Source organism: Mesoplodon densirostris, chromosome 13 (assembly GCF_025265405.1).
Source record: "Mesoplodon densirostris isolate mMesDen1 chromosome 13, mMesDen1 primary haplotype, whole genome shotgun sequence".
Lineage (NCBI taxonomy): Eukaryota > Metazoa > Chordata > Mammalia > Artiodactyla > Ziphiidae > Mesoplodon > Mesoplodon densirostris.
Window position 1 is genome coordinate 65876344 of NC_082673.1, and position 18933 is coordinate 65895276.

At 41.6% G+C, this 18933-nt stretch overlaps 1 protein-coding gene across 1 annotated transcript in view; it reads left to right on the forward strand.

The window, feature by feature from the left end:
* Positions 1-1160: 1160 nt before the first annotated feature.
* The window catches only part of TRHR (thyrotropin releasing hormone receptor), a 36603-nt gene continuing 18830 nt past the window's right edge, over positions 1161-18933 (forward strand). Inside the window, exon 1 of the mRNA XM_060116326.1 lies at positions 1161-1949. Coding sequence (XP_059972309.1) covers positions 1161-1949 — 789 coding nt within the window. The remainder of the gene's footprint in view (positions 1950-18933) is intronic.

An 18933-nucleotide genomic window follows, 5' to 3' on the forward strand; every position in this document is an offset into this window, starting at 1 on the left:
AAACAGGGAGTGTAAATATATTTCAGGGCTGCCTCAGGTACTGGAGTTTCTGTAGAACTTAAACTATAAACAACTATAAGACCAGCTGCCTCTGGACCCCTTGCTGGTGATTTCAGCCTTCCAGATTAGAACTGTATCACTAGCACATTTAAAAGTAAATCCTTCGAGGGGAGAAGATTATGAATCAGTGAGGACTGACTGGCATTTGAGATTGTGTGTGTGTTTGCGCGTGTGTGGGAGGGGGGCGGGGGGAGACAGAGAGAGCGAGCATGTTCTCATTAGGGGACGATCTACGATTTGACAGGCTCTCTGCTGCTGCTTCTGCTGCTGCTTCTGCTGCGGCTGTATGGTCTGTCATCAGTTGGAAAGGCTGCAAGGGTTTAGAAGAACCGCAGTTCTGAAGACAGAGCACTGCTAAGTAGTCTCCCTGTCAAACAAAGTAGATGAGGTTTTCTGCAGCGTTGGAAACTCGCGCTGAATACTGCTTCATCCACCTGGAAAAGCAGGCAACACTACAGAGGAAAAGGTAAGAGAAGAAATTGTTCTCTGTTGGGTCTGCAGGGCAGAGGGCATGGGGAGAGGTAGCTTTAAAGGCTTGCTATTTTGTAGCAAAGGGATCTCACCCTTTGAGAGCAGAGGAGGCAGATGCTAATTTTCTGTCAAGCTTGATCATTGAGCCTCTTGGCTTTTCCCCCCTCATATCTTTTGCTTCTCCATTGTACTTTTCCCAGGCATCTGAGAGATGTCTTTGTATTTATTTTTCAGGTAGCAGATATTGTTTCTTTTTTTTTTTTCCATTGAGCACTCTTTCAAAACAAGGAGCATTTTCTCTGTCTCTTTTCTTGAGCATTTTTCTCCATTAAGAAAAAAACTGGTCCCTTTTATGGTAAGGTAGTCAAAACAGTTATTCCATCCTACACTAGAGTTGCAATAAAAGGGGTTTTGGGGGGTACATATGAGCCCTATTACTGCCGAAAAATGGGAAGTGAAAGGAGAGGAGAATTACCTGTAAGTGACTGTGACTTGATCAGAATTGGTGATGCTGTGAATGAATATGAACTGTAACTCTTCACAGGGGGAGAGAACCACTGTGATAAAGGCAGGGCACTGGAAAGAAGATGTGTTGAGAAGTGTTTCAGAGAAACCTCAAGCCACTAGAGATGGAAAACGAGACAGTAAGTGAACTGAACCAAACACAGCTTCAGCCTCGAGCCGTGGTGGCCCTAGAATACCAAGTGGTCACCATCTTACTTGTGCTTATTATTTGTGGTCTGGGCATCGTGGGCAACATCATGGTAGTCCTGGTGGTCATGAGAACCAAGCACATGAGGACGCCCACAAACTGCTACCTGGTGAGTCTAGCAGTGGCTGATCTCATGGTCCTGGTGGCCGCAGGCCTCCCCAACATAACGGACAGTATCTATGGTTCCTGGGTTTATGGCTACGTTGGATGCCTCTGCATTACTTACCTCCAGTACTTGGGCATTAATGCATCCTCTTGTTCAATCACAGCATTTACCATTGAGAGGTACATAGCAATCTGTCACCCCATCAAAGCCCAGTTTCTCTGCACATTTTCCAGAGCCAAAAAGATCATCATCTTTGTCTGGGCTTTCACATCCATTTACTGTATGCTGTGGTTCTTCTTGCTGGATCTCAATATTAGCACCTATAAAGATGCTATTGTGGTGTCCTGTGGCTACAAGATCTCCAGGAATTACTACTCACCTATTTACCTAATGGACTTTGGTGTCTTTTATGTTGTTCCAATGATCCTGGCCACTGTCCTCTATGGATTCATAGCTAGGATCCTCTTCTTAAATCCCATTCCTTCAGATCCTAAAGAAAACTCTAAGACATGGAAAAATGACTCAACCCATCAGAACAAGAATTTGAATTCAAAGACCTCTAGTAGGTATTTCAACAGCACAGTATCTTCAAGGAAGCAGGTAAGCAAATCTGAACCTCCAAGTCCACAGAGAAGATGTGGGAGAGAGTTCCCTGTGAGATGGGATCAACTTTGCCCTACTTAGCTAATGGTAAAACTAAAATACAATCATGCAAATGTTTCACAGTGTAAGCTTCTGCTTTACATATTAAATCCACCTCTAAAACAACTGAAGATCTAAAAATAGATGGGAAAATGTTGATAGCACATCAGCAGATACCAGTTCACATGCTATTAGGATATAAGGAAATATAACAAAAACCCTAGAATTCCACCTTTAAAGTGTTTGCGCCTCTCTGAGAAATGTTATCAAAATATTTAGACCATTTCTGGCTTCTATAGGGAGCAGCTGGATATTTTTAAGAATTCTATTGTCTGACAAATATTTCACAAGATAGTTTGAGAAAAGATGAGTCAAAACAATAATGAAACTGAGAGGGGTTACTGGACTTTTTTCTTTTTTTTAGTCTTAGTGGAGAAAGATTCTATTACCTTCTCTTCCACCTCCCTACAAAGTGTCCCAGCATGTAGCAGTTCAAAATGCACTTTGCTCAGGAAATGTTCTAATAAAAGGCTAACACCAAGCTCAATTTGTTACAAACAATTATTGAATTTTTTTTAAATGTCTGTTTTTCTTGCTAAGCATAACTAAAAATCCTTTTATGTTTCAGATCACCTGAATGCTCAGGTGGTTACAGTTGAATAATGGTTTTATATGAGTTAAACAAATGGTTTCAATTTGTTTCAGTAGATATGGTTTATAAGACAATACAGGAATGAAATACTTTTATATCATATGCACATTTACCTATAGTTACACAATTGTTCTAAGTTATCTATGAACTTGGCTTTCAGGTCCTTTTCCTTCTTTGTTAAACAGAAAAAAAATAGATGGTAAACATCCTCAGAGCTGAAAAGAAAAACCTGAAATCAACAATACTGGCTCTTTCAAATGGGTTGAATTTTCTTTCTGTTTTTTAAAATCCTGCAGGAATATAGTTCTTCCTATGTGCACAGATAGAAACTGAGTGTACTTTTTTTTTTTTTTTTTTTTTTTTGCGGTACACTGGCCTCTCACTGTTGTGGCCTCTCCCGTTGCACAGCACAGGCTCCAGATGCACAGGCTCAGTGGCCATGGCTCACGGGCCCAGCCGCTCCGCAGCATGTGGGATCCTCCCGGACCGGGGCACAAACCCATGTCCCCTGCACTGGCAGGCAGATTCTTAACCACTGCACCACCAGGGAAACCCATGAGTGTACTTTTTAAAGTAAGCACATGAATCATCCACACTATCACTTCCTAAACTCTAGATCAGCTGAAATATGAAGAATTGTAATTGGACATTGGGCACATAGTAAAATAAGTTACTAATAAATGTAGGTGTTTTAGACATGCATGAAATGAATAATGAACTGTCACTAGAAAGAAATATATATGACATTTTAAATGATACCATGATACTTGGTTTATATAACATTTAGTATTAAAGCTGCCCAGGTGATAGAAAAGACTTGAGCAACTAGGGAAGAGTTGAGCAACTATTGCCAGCTCTTAGATTTCTGTTGCTTTGGGTCTAGCAGTACTACCTAATACAAGGCATATTTACTGGGCCTTGTATTGGGCATCTATTACCCAAAACTTGATTAAGGGAAACTTAGAGAGATCTGTTGGCTATCTGCCAAGGCAAACATTAAGAGAGTAAAGAATACAATAAGAGAGTAAAGAATACGTACATCTCAGTTAGAGACTAAACATGGGGTAATGTCTGTAGCAAAGAAGGTCAGGGAGTAGATTCATTCATTAGACTCTAATTTAGATCCTTGTTTTAAATTCTAAAAAATTGTTTGTCTGGTCTAATATCTTCCCTTTCAATTATAGTCATTAGCACCTATCAGCATTAATAATGTGCTTTAAATTGCTAATTGTGTTACATGTTCACACTCTTATTTCAAAGCTGTTACAAATAGGCTGCCCTTATAGAGGCTGAGTGGTAAGAGAAAAAGCCAAAGATTTGACTCCAAATACCCTGGGCTTTAAAATGCCAGCGCTGTACTCAAGCTTGGATGTATGACCATGGGTAAGCAGAACTCTCTGAGCCTCAGTTTCCTCATCTTTAAGGATAAGGATAAATAACAACCAGGGTTGGTGTGAAGGTTTAATGAAATACCTTATGAAAGACACCTAAAATAGAGTGTTGGTTCATCTGAATGTTTAATAAGTCTCATTCTGAGTTTTTTTAATATGTTGGCAACTGTAAGGGAAATATTTATTCTTTAAAATATGCATTCACCATTTAAACAAAGATCATTTGTTGAGCAGGTGTGTATATGATATAGCAACTTCTCCAAGGATCTTTTTAATAATTAGGGCATTTGGAATTGTATTCAGAGAATTTGGGGTTGTCACAATAACATCCCTGTCACTTAGCATCAGGAGCTGAGATGAGATGCCAAATGACCTGCAATGTGCTAGACAGCCCTGCACAATGAAGTGCCCTGTTACAGATGTCAATAACACCCTCCTTGAGAAACAAGGGATGCCATATAAATCAAAAGAAGTGTATTGCAGTAATATGTTGTGTAATTCAGTCTTGATTATAGATAGGAGGAGAGTTCAGAGAAAGGAAAGGAAATTATGGGTCTAGAGGGATCAGAGAAGCCTTCATGGAAGAGGTGGCATTTGAGAAGGCTCTGGAAGGATGAGGATAATTTGGAAAGTAAAAGTCAAGAGGGACAGCACTTTACACAGAAAGGACATGGCTGGGATGAGAATGGTATGGATTTGGAGAAGGGGTCAGGAAGGGGATTTTTATAGTACGTAGTGATTTGGTTGACTAAAATGAAGTCTTTGGGGAACAGCAAAAAGTAAGATTGAATTGATGTGTGTGTGTGTGAGAGAGAGAGAGAGAGAGAGAGAAGGAGAGTGAGGGAAAGGGCTGTGGAGGATCCCCACTATCAGGCAGAGCAAGGAGTTTGAACTTAGTGCAGGGACAATGAAGAAAGTGAGTGGTGAGCAGGTGGCAGCAATGAGGAAAGTGATGTTTGGGGACAATAAATCGGACAGCTGTGGACCAGGCAGGATTGGAGGCTGAGAGACTTGTGGCAGAGGGACCACTTTGGAAGTTGTTGGTAGTAATTCAGGCAGGAAGTAGTACGACTCTCTATCAGGAGAATGTAAAGTAAGGTGTGAACCGGAGAGAGCTTTCAAAGAAAGAGAGGGTGAGATGTGGACATATCAGATACAAAGGATGAAGAGGGAACAATTCAATGTGGCTTCAGGGTTCCGAGTCTGGAAGAACGGTCGTGCCTCCAGTGAATGGAATGAGAGCCATGAGGGGGAGTCAGTTTTGTCCAAAATCAGTGACCCTTTGATCTGGCTCTTCCTCTTCTGAAACGGTTCTTCTCTTAAATCTTCCAAAGGTTCTAACTCCACCTCCTATAACCCAAGGACTATTATTCTAATATTTTCTCTGCATGTTTTTTCTTTCAGGCAATTTTAATTTACATTTTAATAAATATTCTGTCTGCACCAGGTCTTTCTAACCAAGTAATGAAAGTCAAATGTGCATAGCCTAAAAGAACTACGTTTTAAGAAGAAATAAAAGAGTATTTATATGTAAGGGACAAGTGTGGGGTTTTTGCTCGTTCATTTGTTTGCTTTTAACTTATATCCCCTATGCAGAAAATTCAGACCAGAATCTTTTTTCTTCCTATTATTCAGATTCAATTATGTTTTAGGAAACCAACTAAATATTTGGTAAATTCAATGAAACAAATTACTCAGAATACTGGCTTGGAATTGTGTAGACAAAAGAATTATCTGATTGACGAAATCTTTTGCTTTACAGTTGGCTGTAATGATAATGAAGACATGGTTTAAATGATCACATTTTTCCCATTTCAGCTCTATCTACACATTCCCAAAAGATCTCTCGCTGTTCAGTCAGTTCAGGTGTTCAGCATTGTGTAGATAAAATATCTTTATCATTGACTGCATATTTCAAAGGAATTGATTGGATCTTTCAGTATTTTGGAGACACAGAAATATCTTGGTAAAGGACTACACTATGGATAAACACATTCAATTCAAATATATTATTTCCACAGGATACGGGGTATGCAGAATATTTTATAGATCAGGCTATCAGTTTCATTTTCAGTTGAGTCACACTAACGTATTTTTTGTTTGTTTTTTATAGTATAACTGGTGGGAAACTGTGCAACATAGTCCAAGTAGAAACTCCAAAAGTTTATGGGAAAATTTTCATTATGGATTTTGTTTGGCTTAAGAAGCCTTTGAAATGCCAAACAGTCTTTGTTTACATAAATTTCTTAAAAGCCTTCTACCTTCCTAGAGGAATGTTGGTAACCCAAGAGACAAAGGCAGCTTTCCTTTTAAAGCAATATATGCCTTTTATTTGTTGCTGTTGTTGCTGTTATTGCTGCTGATGATAGAAAAGCAGTCATGTATTATGGAAACACAGAAAACTGGGAATAAGAAAAAAAAGCATCCTTTACCCCATCTCTCAAAAGCCACAATTTATTAGCATTTAGTCATATTTTTTTCATGTTTTCACTTGAACTTTTTTATATCATTATAGTCAATATACAGATATATAATTTTATATGCTGTTTTTACACAAAATGTGAAATTAATCTTCTCAAGGATAGCACAAAGTAAAAGAAAATGGATAAGAATGTGAGTCAGTTTTTCTCAGCCGCAGTTTTCTCATTAATAAAATGATACTAACAATTCCTCATGGAGTTACTCAAATCAGATGAGATGCATCAGACAAAATTTGTAGGGCTTTTTGGGTTTTTTTTTTTTTTTTTTTGTCTCTCCTCCCTCCTGTACCATCAGCTACCCTTCCATCAGTCCTTTACTTCTCAGTGACTTCCATTCCCCTAGGCAGCCTCCTGACTCTGACTCTGAGTAAACTGAGTAGGACGTGCTCATGGAAAATTAAGAACTCAGATAAAGAAAGGGCTTAAATGTGTCTTTTCTCGTCTCCCCCTGCCTCCCTCCAACTCCTGCCTCAAGTGTTACCTACTTTTTAAAGAAGAAAAAAATTTTTTTTATTTTTTTTTTTTTTGCGGTACGCAGGCCTCTCACTGTTGTGGCCTCTCCCGTTGCGCAGCACAGGCTCTGGAAGCGCAGGCTCAGCGGCCATGGCTCACGGGCCCAGCCGCTCCGCGGCATGTGGGATCTTCCCAGACCGGGGCACGAGCCCGTGTCCCCTGCATCGGCGGGCGGACTCTCAACCACTGTGCCACCAGGGAAGCCCTAAAGAAGAAATTTTGAACAAGGAAAGACACTTAAGAAACAAAGGAGGGCTTCCCTGGTGGCGCAGTGGTTGAGAGTCCGCCCGCCGATGCAGGGGACACGGGCTCGTGCCCCGGTCTGGGAAGATCCCACATGCCGCGGAGCGGCTGGGCCCGTGAGCCATGGCCGTTGGGCCTGCGCGTCCGGAGCCTGTGCTCCGCAACGGGAGAGGCCACAACAGTGAGAGGCCCATATACCGCAAAAAAAAAAAAAAAAAAAGAAACAAAGGAAAGCAGGCATAATGGTGGCAGTAGGGCTGACATTTGGAAACATAAAGTCCCTTAAGCCGTGTGGGTAGCTTCATCAACGATTAACCTTAAAAGGCATACTGGGACTTCCCTGGCGGTCCAGTGGTTAAGAATCTGTGCTTCCACTGCAGGGGGCACGGGTTCGATCCCTGGTCGGGAAACTAAGATCCCACATGCCGCGGGTGCGGCAAAAAACAAAAAACAACAAAAAAGGGTGTACTAATGATACTAAACTCTCCAGCATTAGGCCTAAATCAGAGGTTCCTCAAGTTTACTGGGACTGTTTTGGTACTGTTTTCACAGATCCACCTTTCATTTTTAATTGTTTTATTTGTTCCATTTTTCTGGGTTCAACTATATTCTTAATAGTATAAAGATCTCTTAGATGGGAAAAAAGTGCAATTTTTGTAACTTAGCACACAGTTATCTAAGTGTGCAATCTTACTTTATTATTAAAGAAAAGTTTTCCATTTTCCAGTTCACATCCTATATAAGGAAAAACTACATATGTCATAAATTGCCTCAGTAAAAGTGCCCTGTAGTTACATGTTTTGTGTCCTTCGGTTAGATGAGCACACATTGTGTATTCCCAATGTTATGCTTGCAGCTTTGAGACATAATTTCACCAGTAAAGAAATATAAATTTTCCTGTATGCTTACAAAAAGGAAAAACCTGCACTCGTACAGAATTTTTGATTTTACCACACACCAAAAAACACCTTAAAATCAGCTAACCTTGAAAATGACAAAGTATATTTCTTTACGTAGCCTCTTGTGAATTCTTCAAATTGCAGATATTCCAAGTTCCAGACAGATTAAGTCTGGGCTGTAACCATGTTCTTAGTCTCCTTTACTTTTTTTATGAGTTGGGGGAAGGGTGAAAGGTATAAAGCTAGAGCTAGGTCAACATTAAGCAGAATTTTGCAGTAGGTCACTTTATATTCGCTATCCTCCTCAACTTAATGAAACATTTACTCACAACCCTAAAAGCACCTAGTGCTCTCCTAGGTGGGGGGGCTACTGGGATATAGAAAGACACACTCTTCATCTTCAAGGAGCTCACTATTGGCCATGTACACAAATAATCCTGAGCAGACCATTATGTTCTACAATAGAGGACGAAACCTCCATGAGGGGAAAAGCAAAATGGCGGAGAATGGAGGAAAGCTCTGTGGAGAACATGGCATTGATCTGGACCTGTAAAGATGGGCGGAATGTCTAAAAGCAGCAATAAGGAGACAGAGAGAAAAGGAAGAAAGTTCAACAGAAAGAGAGGAATAGATAGGGGGAGGACTGGGCACGTTCAAGGAGAGAGTAGTCTAGTATCATTGAAGTGGGGCAATGAAAGTGAACTGTCTACTGAGGGAAGCCTGAACCAGATTGTGGTCCTGCTATATCTAACTCCCATCTCTCGTCCCCAGCCCTGACCTTTGTCACTCTACCTACTTACACCCACAGCCATGATTACAACTCCCAACTATGAAAGTCTAGTACACAGCGCTAGCAAAGACATCTCCTGACCCCTACGCCTAATTGAGTTTTGGACATCGTGTAATTACATCAAATCCAATATGTCTAAAACTAAATCCATTGTTTTCTCCTTCGTAAACCCCTACCTCTTTTTTCTTTCCTATTTTAGTTTCCCAAGCCACAAATCTAGGAGTCCTTCTAAGTTCTTTTCTGTCCTATATACTCACCCCAAATCCAAGTAATAGTCAAGTGCTAGTGATTCTAGCTGATAACTCATTATTTGACCTACTCCGTCACACTACCATTGTCCTAGTTCACCATTTCTCACCTGCTCTATTTCAGGACACACCTCACCAAGCCTCTCTGACTACCATTCCCCTGTTCCCCCACATCATTCTGCACATTTCTCACTAGGGGGTTTCTCTAACAAACAGATATGTTACTAAAATGCTTTAAAGTTCCCAGAGGCCTAGAGTTTAAACATCTAAGCATAACAAGTAAGATCCTGGCTCCTTTATATGTTTTTAGCTTCATCACTTATGGCTTTCCTAGCTCAGACTTTATGCTCCAGTGATACTGAATTATTTGTAGTTCTCTGAACTTGCTGTGTTCTCTCAGCCAGAATATCTTTCATCTGGCAAACTCTCAGTTATCACCCAAGTCTCAGATCAAACAGTGCCCCCCATGCATCCCATCAAGCCTTCCCTGAATGTCTCAGGCAGATCTATGTAACTGAATGCTTAGCTATAACCATGTGTGTTAGGTATTCTACCTATGTGTCCACAGTACATTGCATATACTTCTGGTTTAGTAATTCTTATGTATCATAATTGTTACCTGTTGGTCTTCCCATTGCCACTAACATCTGTAAGAGTAGGGCCCATATCCCCAGTGCCCTCAACACTGAATTTGGCATGTCACAGGCTTCCAAAAGAGTTTATAGATAGTCATGTGTTGCAGCCAAAGAGTACAGGCTTTGCAATACAGCAGGTGGCTAGCATTTCTTCCCAAATCTATGTTCAGTGACATCACACTAGTTGCTTAAAATTGGTCATGGTTGGAGTACTAACACTGCAGAAATCAGCAAATAAGACATTTCAGGGCCCCTCCCTTTTTTTGTGGAGAGCCAATTGTTAAATACTGATCAGTACACTTCTCTATGTGTGTGTATCATACATAATAAATGAAAGTGTAAAAGAGTACATACATGTATACTTTGGAGCTAAGTCAATTCCAACACTCTATTTTGCTCCCTGAAAAATTATTGTTTATTTATTCCATATCCTTCACTGATTTTAATTAAAATTTATTGTCTTTTATTGAATGTCTTTTGAATTCCAAAACAGAAAAACTAGCAACCAGCTAGTATGATAGTGAGTTTGTTACTAGATAAGACTTTTGAGCAAGATTTCCCCCTTCCAGACAGAACAGACTGACTTAGAAACATGGCAGACTCAAATCATAATTTACTTTTTATACAGAATCCTGTTGGCTTTCCAAAGAGCCTTTCAAATATCCTCCCCAATGAGAGAGCTACATTGGACCGAATGCACAGAGATGCAGAGGGATGGCAACTTAAGGAAGGAAACAGTGTGAGCAGAAGTATTAAGATGAGAATAAATCTATCCAAGCACTCCTATGTGGCTAATTTTCCTAAAACAATTTTCACACATCATCTTCTTTCAAAAAGAAACATCCCCATGGGCTTCCCTGGTGGCGCAGTGGTTGAGAGTCTGCCTGCCGATGCAGGGGACACGGGTTCGTGCCCTGGTCTAGGAAGATCCCACATGCCTCGGAGTGGCTGGGCCCATGAGCCATGGCTGCTGAGCCTGCGCATCTGGAGCCTGTGCTCCACAACGGGAGAGGCCACAACAGTGAGAGGCCCATGTACCGCAAAAAAAAAAAAAAAAAAAAAGAAACATCCCCAATCTCCTCTGACTGGCTTCCAAAGCCCTCTAAAATCTGACCTTTTCATCATTTTTCTGGCTTTGTTCATCCATGGTTTCTTTAATTTAATAGACAATTATTGAGCACCAATTTCATGTCAGGCATTATTCCAGAAAACCAATAATAATCATTGTCTTATGGGAACTTTCTGTAAAATACAAAAGATCACCATTCAAAAATGGTGATAGTATTGGGGTAGTATTTTTGTTTTTTTCAGATATATACCCAGGAGTGGAATTGCTAGGTCATATGGTAGCTCTATTTTTAGTTTTTTGAGAAACCTCCATACCGTTTTCCACTGTGGCTGCAGCAACTTACATTCGCACCAGCAGTGCACAAGGGTATCCTTTTCTCTACATCCTCACCAACATTTGTTATTTGTGGTCTTTTTGATGATAGCCGTTCTGACAGGTGTGAAAAAACAAAAACACTAATTTGAAAAGATACATGCACCTCAATGTTCATAGCAGCATTATTTACAATTGCCAAGATATGGAAGCAACCTAAGCATCCATCAACAGTTGAATGGATAAAGAAGATATGGTACATATATACAGTGGAATATTACTCAGCCATAAAAAAGAATGAAATCTTGCAATTTGCAGCAACATGGATGGACTTGGAGGGTATTATGCAAAGTGATATGTCAGACAGAGAAAGATAGATACTGTATGATATCAGTTATACGTGGAATCTAAAAAGTAAAACAAATCAGTGAATATAACAAAAAAGACATAGACTCACAGATATAGAGAACAATCTAGTGGTTACCAGTGGCGGGGAGGAAAAGGGAGTGGGGAAAGTTAGGGTTAGGGGATTAAGAGGTACAAACTATTATGTATAAAATAATCTACAAAGATATATTGTACAACACAGAGAATATAGACAATATTTTATAATAACTATAAATAGAGTATAACCTTTAAAAATTGTGAATCACTATATGGTACACCTGTAACATATAATATTGTACATCAACTATAATTTTTTTAAGTTGAAAAAAACAGTTGGAAAATACAAAGTTAGGCTGTACAGTGTGCAGAAGAGGCAACAAGGAATGAGTGAGCACCATACATAAGGCTGGAGAGCAGGCCCTCAACAGAGAAGAGTCACTTCACTTCAGAAAAATGAGTAGGCATTCGCCAGGCCAACATGAAACCAGCAGAATTTACGTAGCCAAGCAGAGCCCAGGGTAAGACCTTGGAAGTCCCTGTGTGCCACTGAAAGCAACTAAATCTGGTGCTAAGGCACCAGGGAACCACTGAAGAACTCTAATAAGGCCAGTGGCAAACTGGATTTGACTTTCGGGAACTTCACTCATAAAATTTTACAATGAAGCCAGCCCATAACCAGGGAAACAGAAATGAGGCTTTTGCAATCCAAGCAAAAAGCAAAGAAGACTTGAATTTGGGCGTAAGAGTAGAGAAGTCTAGGAAGGATATACAAGAGTTAAATCAGTGGGATTTAACTACTAATTTGGCAAATGAAAAAGAAGTTCCTAAAGTGAGTCCCACATTCTCAACTGGAGTGACTGGGCAGGCAGTGGTGTTAGCAAGCATGGCACAGAATACAAGAGGAAGAACAGTCTTAACTATATTAAGATTCTCCAGATTCACCAGATTCTCCCATGTATAATAAGCTCATTTGATTTTGCAACCTTGCTCATGTAATTTTTCCCACCTGTAAAGCCCTCCCCACTCTTCATACCTCCCACCTCTCTGAAAAGCTCAAGTTCCCAGCTCAGGCTGCAGTTAGAGCCAGGGGTCCCGTACATTGGACATCTACCCGAAGGCAGAGTCTAGCATGAGCTCTAGAGTCAGAAAAACGTAAGTTCAATTCTACTTCCTATCTCTGTAACTTTGGATATGTTATTTTACTTCTTTTTTTTTTTTTTTTTTTGCTGTACGTGGGCCTCTCACTGTTGTGGCCTCTCCCGTTGCGGAGCACAGACTCTGGACGCGCAGGCTCAGCGGCCGTGGCTCACGGGCCCAGCCGCTCCACGGCATGTGGGATCTTCCCAGACCAGGGCACAAACCCGTGTCCCCTGCATCGGCAGGCAGACTCTCAACCACTGCGCCACCAGGGAAGCCCTCTTTCTTTATCTTTAACTTTTGATAATTTAATTATAATGTGTCTTGGTGTGGGTCTCTTTCAATTCATCTCATTTGGGCGTCTCTGCCTCCTGGACTTGATTGTCTGTTTCCTTTACCAGGTTAGGGAATTTTCAGCCATAATTTCTTCCAGTAGGTTTCTGTCTTTTCTCCTTCTGGGACCCCTATAATGTGAATGTTAGTACACTTGATGTTGTTCCAAAGGTCTCTAAACTATCCTCATTTTTTAAACTATACTTTTTTCTTTTTGCTGTTCTAATTGGGTGATTTCCATTACCCTGTCTTTCAGAACACCGATCCATTCTTCTGCATCCTCTAAATAGCTGTTTATTCCCTCCAGTGTACTTTTTAGTTCAGTTACTAAAAAATACTGATTGGTTCTTTTTTTATAGTTTCTACCTCTTTGTTGAAGTTCTCACTGAGTTCATCCATTCTACTCCCGAGTGTTGTAATCATCTTTACAACACTATTACTTTGAACTCTTTATCTGGTAAATTCCTTATCTCTGTTTCATTTAGTTCTTTTTCTGAGGTTTTTTCTTATTCTTTCATTTGGAAGGTATTTCTTTGTCTCCTCATTTTGCCTAACTTTCTGCGTTTGTTTCTGTATATTATATATATCAGCTATGTCTCCCAGTCTTGAAAGGATGGCCTTATGTAGAAAGTGTTCTGTGGGGCTCAATGGTATGATCTCACCTAGTCAAAAGAGGCAGGTGCTCCAGGGGTATCCCCTGTGTGGGATGTGCATGTCCTCCTACTGTGATTGAGCCATGATAGCTGCAGACCTCTTAGTGGACAGAGTTGGTTCCCAGGCCAGCTAGCTGTGTGGCTTAGCCACAACTTCTGCAGACTCCCTGATGGACAGGACTGGTCCCTGTCCCAGCTATCTACAAAACCTGTCTGCAACTGCTGCAGGCATGCTGATATGGGGGCTGGCCCTCAGTGCAGCTGGCTGGGAGGTCCAACCTCGATTGCTGCTGATACATCCATATGTGGGGCTGGCTTCCTGTAGCTGAAGCCACTTTGAAGGGGCACTGTGCCAGCTAGAATAGCCTGACAGGTTGGGGAGGACAAGAGCCACTTCAGAGGGGCCAGCCAGGATAGGTGGGTTGAGTGAGGTGGGTCCCAGAGAACACCAGGGTGGGGAGCACGGTTTTACCTAGGTTGATGGAGTGTGACAGAAATGGCACTTGTCAGCACTGGGCCAGCTAGGTGAAAGGAAAGTAAAAGAAAATTGGCACCCACCAGTGCTTTCGTCCCCAGAGAAAGTGCCGTCAGATACCTGTGCCTCTGGTACCTGCCTTTATGTTAGTCAATGACTCTCCTTTGTGTATGACCCAGGTTCTTTTCAAGCTTCTACCTCTGTGCTGGGATTCAGAGGGAATGAGTTTATGTGCAAGCCCTTTAAGAGTGAAATCTCAGTTTTCCACAGCCCTCCAGCTCTCCTGGCCATAAGGCCCTCTGGATTTCAAAGCCAGCTGTTATGGGGGCTCATCTTCCCGGTGCAGGACCCCTGGGCTGAGGAGCCCAGTGTAAGGCTCAGACCCCTAGCTCCTCAGAGGGGAATTCCATGGTTGTGATATCCCTCCCACGTGTGGATCACTGAACTGGGGTTGTGGGTTCTGACTGCACCACATCTCTGCCCCTCCTACCCTTCTCAATGTGACCTTTTCTTTATATCCTTAGTTGTAGAAAAGCTGTCCTGCTAGTCTCCAGGTTGTTCTCAGAGATAGTTGTTCTATATATAGCTGTAGTTTGGGTGTGTCCCTGGAAGGAGGTGAGCTCAGGGTCCTCCTACTGCACCATCTTGATCCGGACTCTGGCTAGAGTTGAATTTTTTTTTTTTTTTTTGAGGTACACGGGCCTCTCACTGTTGTGGCCTCTCCTGTTGAGGAGCACAGGCTCCGGACGCACAGCCTCAATGGCCATGGCTCACGGGCCCAGCCGCTCCGCGGCATGTGGGATCCTCCCGGACCGGGGCACGAACCCATGCCCCCTGCATCGGCAGGTGGAGTCTCAGCCACTGCGCCACCAGGAAGCCCCCTAGAGTTGAATTTTTTTAAATGGAAGGACAGACTGACAAAAACCTAGTTCTGGAGGAATGTCTGCATTTAGGAGGCTAGAAGATGACTGGATTCTTTGCTACAGATTAAAAAAAAAAAAAAAACACCACACAATTTCCCCCTCTTGGAACACCCAGAGTGTCAAAGGCATAGCTGTAGTGGATGACTCCAGTTAGGCGGGAGAGCAAAGAAAGAAGAATGAGCCAAAGAGAGCGAGAAGCTTCAGTTAAATGAATAAGTGGATTTATCTAAAACTGGGGCATTGTGTCCTTGCCACTAGAGTCAGACACAGCTCTGCAGAGCTGCATGGGAGGCACCTGAAAAGAACTTGAATAAACTAAAAATTAAATTAGCTCTGAAAATTAAACAAGGCTAAATGCATGTGCACATGGAATAGGATGAATAATGTAAAACATCTAACATCCATATTTAGTTGACATAAAAATAGATAATATTATTTTGGAAAAGAAAATATTGCAACCTTTTATAAACAACACTTTTAGCCAAAAGCTATCTCTCTTGGATAGATTGCCTGAATATAATTTTATAGTAGCTGCAAGTAAGTACAGCATCCTTCGCCTCTCCATTCCGTGCCTTTGTTGTTTGAGTCTTATGTGGATTTATGACTATGGGAGAACTCAGCATACTTTCCGCAGGCAGCAGCTCTTAGCTTTGAAAATAAGGAAGTGACTCAGTGAGCGAGGTGGCATGATCATGAGAATGAGAAGGAAAGAGACGGAGTAACAGCAGAGCACCCCATCACTTTTCAAAGATAATTTTTAAAGTCAAGTGACCCATGTGCAGTATTGACACCCTGCCGTGTTTCCTCTGATAAGAGTTCAGCTTTGTGAGTGATTCTACTTGGCAAACATTTGAAATATTATGCATATAGAAAAATCTGGCTGGGAAGAGTGAGAAAAAAGTGTGCACTGAGATAGTTTCTGTTCTACTGGGAAAGATAGAAAGAAGCTCAGATTCAGGGTGAATTTACAGGAGAAATATTTGACTAGATATTATAAAGTGCTAGAATGGACCACCAGGAATTTCTTTACAAATCAATTAGACAAGTCTCTGAAAAAGTTAAGAGCAATCAAGTCACTACCTTCGTATAAACCAACTGTAGTGCACAGTGGAGGTATGATCCTGGAATTAAAGATGGCCTTGTTCAATTATTACAGTCCCTTCCAGTGCATTCTTATATGGAATGGGAAAATAGTGGAAGTAAGGACAAATTCGTACCTTCTCATTTATGATTCAATTGAAAACCTACTATATGTCAGGCACTGTATTAGGTACTAGGATATAAAAATGAAAAAGTCAGGGCTTCCCTGGTGGCGCAGTGGTTGGGAGTCCGCCTGCCGATGCAGGGGACACGGGTTCGTGCCCCGGTCTGGGAAGATCCCACATGCCGCGGAGCGGTTGGGCCCGTGAGCCATGCCGCTGAGCCTGCACGTCCGGAGCCTGTGCTCCGCAATGGGAGAGGCCACAACAGTGAGAGGCCCGCGTACCTGAAAAAAAAAAAAAAAAAAGAAATTGCCAAAGGGGAAGGAGGAAGAACAGGAGTAGAGTCCCAAAAGCCAGAGGAAGGGACTTTCAATAGTGATCACTAAAGAGGAAAAGATAAGAACTGAAAACGCACCTAAAACATGCATTGGTAACCTTTGTGAGTAGCGTTTCCATAAAGTGTAGGGGGAATAAATCAGACCTCATGGAGTTGGTGAATGAATTTCTAAGCGGGAAAAGACTGGAAAGAGAGTAAGAGTAAACAGCTGTCTTAACAAACGATTATGAGAGAGAGAACAGTAATGACAGTGAGAAACAGGGCAGGGTATTTATGTTTGTTTTACTTGTATTTTATTTCTTAAGATGAAGAAACCTGAGCCTGTATAAATCCTGATGGGAAAGAGCTGGTAGAGTGGGAGGAATTATTTGTAGATACGCAAGTGAGACCGAGTATAGAGAGAGCACTCTTCCTGAGGATGCAAGAAGGGATACCATAAAGAGTGCAGGCAAAGCAGTCAGCCTCTGAGAGAAAAGGGTGCGTCCTTCCTTTCCTCGTCAGCAGGGTTTGTGTCTAAGTCACTGACCCACTTACATCATCACCTAGCGCCTAGCACAGTGCCTGGCACATAGAGGTACCCAATCAATGTTTGTTAAATAAATAAATGGAAAAGTGAGTGAATGAAAGAAGAAATGAATAGGATCCAAGGAAAAGAGATGAGGGTGACTGTGTTGTTGCAGATCAGTTTTAAGTTCTGGGGCAGGAAGTGGTGAGTTCTCACAAGCTGGTCTCTATTTTCTCAGTGATAAGACGGACAATATTGATTGAGAATGAAGGGGCAATGGCAGAAGGAGGGGACATGGCAGTTCATTGTGGGAAATGGGAAAAGTAGATGACAGGTAGAATGGTACGTGTTCAGTCGCATTCCTGTTTAGAAAAAATGAACTGGAGCAGTAGTAAATCACAGGCGGTCTAATTTCTTAGTGATGTCTGAGTACTTGCAGTGGACCTCCTCTGGGACTTATTCCAATAAACATCTTCTCCAGCAAATTAGGAAAATCCATCAGTTTGTTCGGACAGTCAGAGGTCTTTATGCATGGTGCCCTATTTAGATGAGCCATTTCATGGTCCTCAAGGTTGTTTCCTTTTCTGTTGCAGCAAGTGACACGTCCACAATGGGTACGATTTCACATTTAGCACTTCATTCCCCTTCAGGGAGGCAAGGATCTTGGGACAAAGGGCCAGATCACATCAGATGTGATGCATTGCCACAGGGCAGGGATTTCTACATTCGCCAAAGTTGCCATGGGGAGCCCTGCCTCCAAATGGAGAGGAGCCAGGTACCTGGATAAACCCCTTACTCAAAAAATATCATGAATAAGACCAGCTCATGGGCAGTAACTCCTTCCTCATCACCTAGAGCCAGATCTCTCCTTTATCAGCATCCTCAGCTGACATGCCTAGTGTTTGGGCTGTTTTTCCTTCCCCTCAAACATGTTGGCTCTTTCCACTTTATTTTATTTTTTTAATTTTTATTGAAGTATAGTTGATTTACAATGTTGTGTTAGTTTCAGGTGTACAGCAAAATGAATCAGTTATCATATACATATATCCACTCTTCTTTTTTTGATTCTTTTCCCATATAGGTCATTACAGAGTACTGAGTAGAGTTCCCTGTGCTATACAGCAGGTTCTTACTAGTTATCTATTTTGTATATAGTAGTATGTATATGTCAATCCCAATCTCCCAATTTATCCCTCACCACCCACCCCGCTTACTCCCTGGTAAGCATAAGTTGGTTTTCCACATTTGTGACTCTACTTCTGTTTTGTAAATAAGTTCATTGGTACCCCCCCTTTTTTTTAAGATTCCACATATAAGTGATATCATATGATATTTGTCCACTTTATCTTTAGAGGATTTTAGAAACACACGTAAAAGCAACTAGCCTTGGGACAAAAGCAACACACTCCATTTTGCACACAGTCCTTTACTTTAACTTTGCTCTTGACTTTATCTCAGAGAAAGAGGGTATCATGAGGTGCAGACGCCCTTAATAAATAGGGATCCACACGATCGAGGGTGCTTGACCCTTCTTGTTCAAATTCAAGCATACCAGCTTCCTGTGGCTCACCAAGACTCTTGAGATGCTAAAGGCAAAAGCCAGAGAGACTCCACATAATAACACTTTTTTCTATCAGTGCTACTCTTCACACTTCAGCATCACGCAGAATATTTTTTTATTCCTCAGGGGAGCTCTCCCATCTCAAGAAGTCTGTGCCAGCCACTCAAAATCCAGCGCAGACCCAAAACTCAGACAGG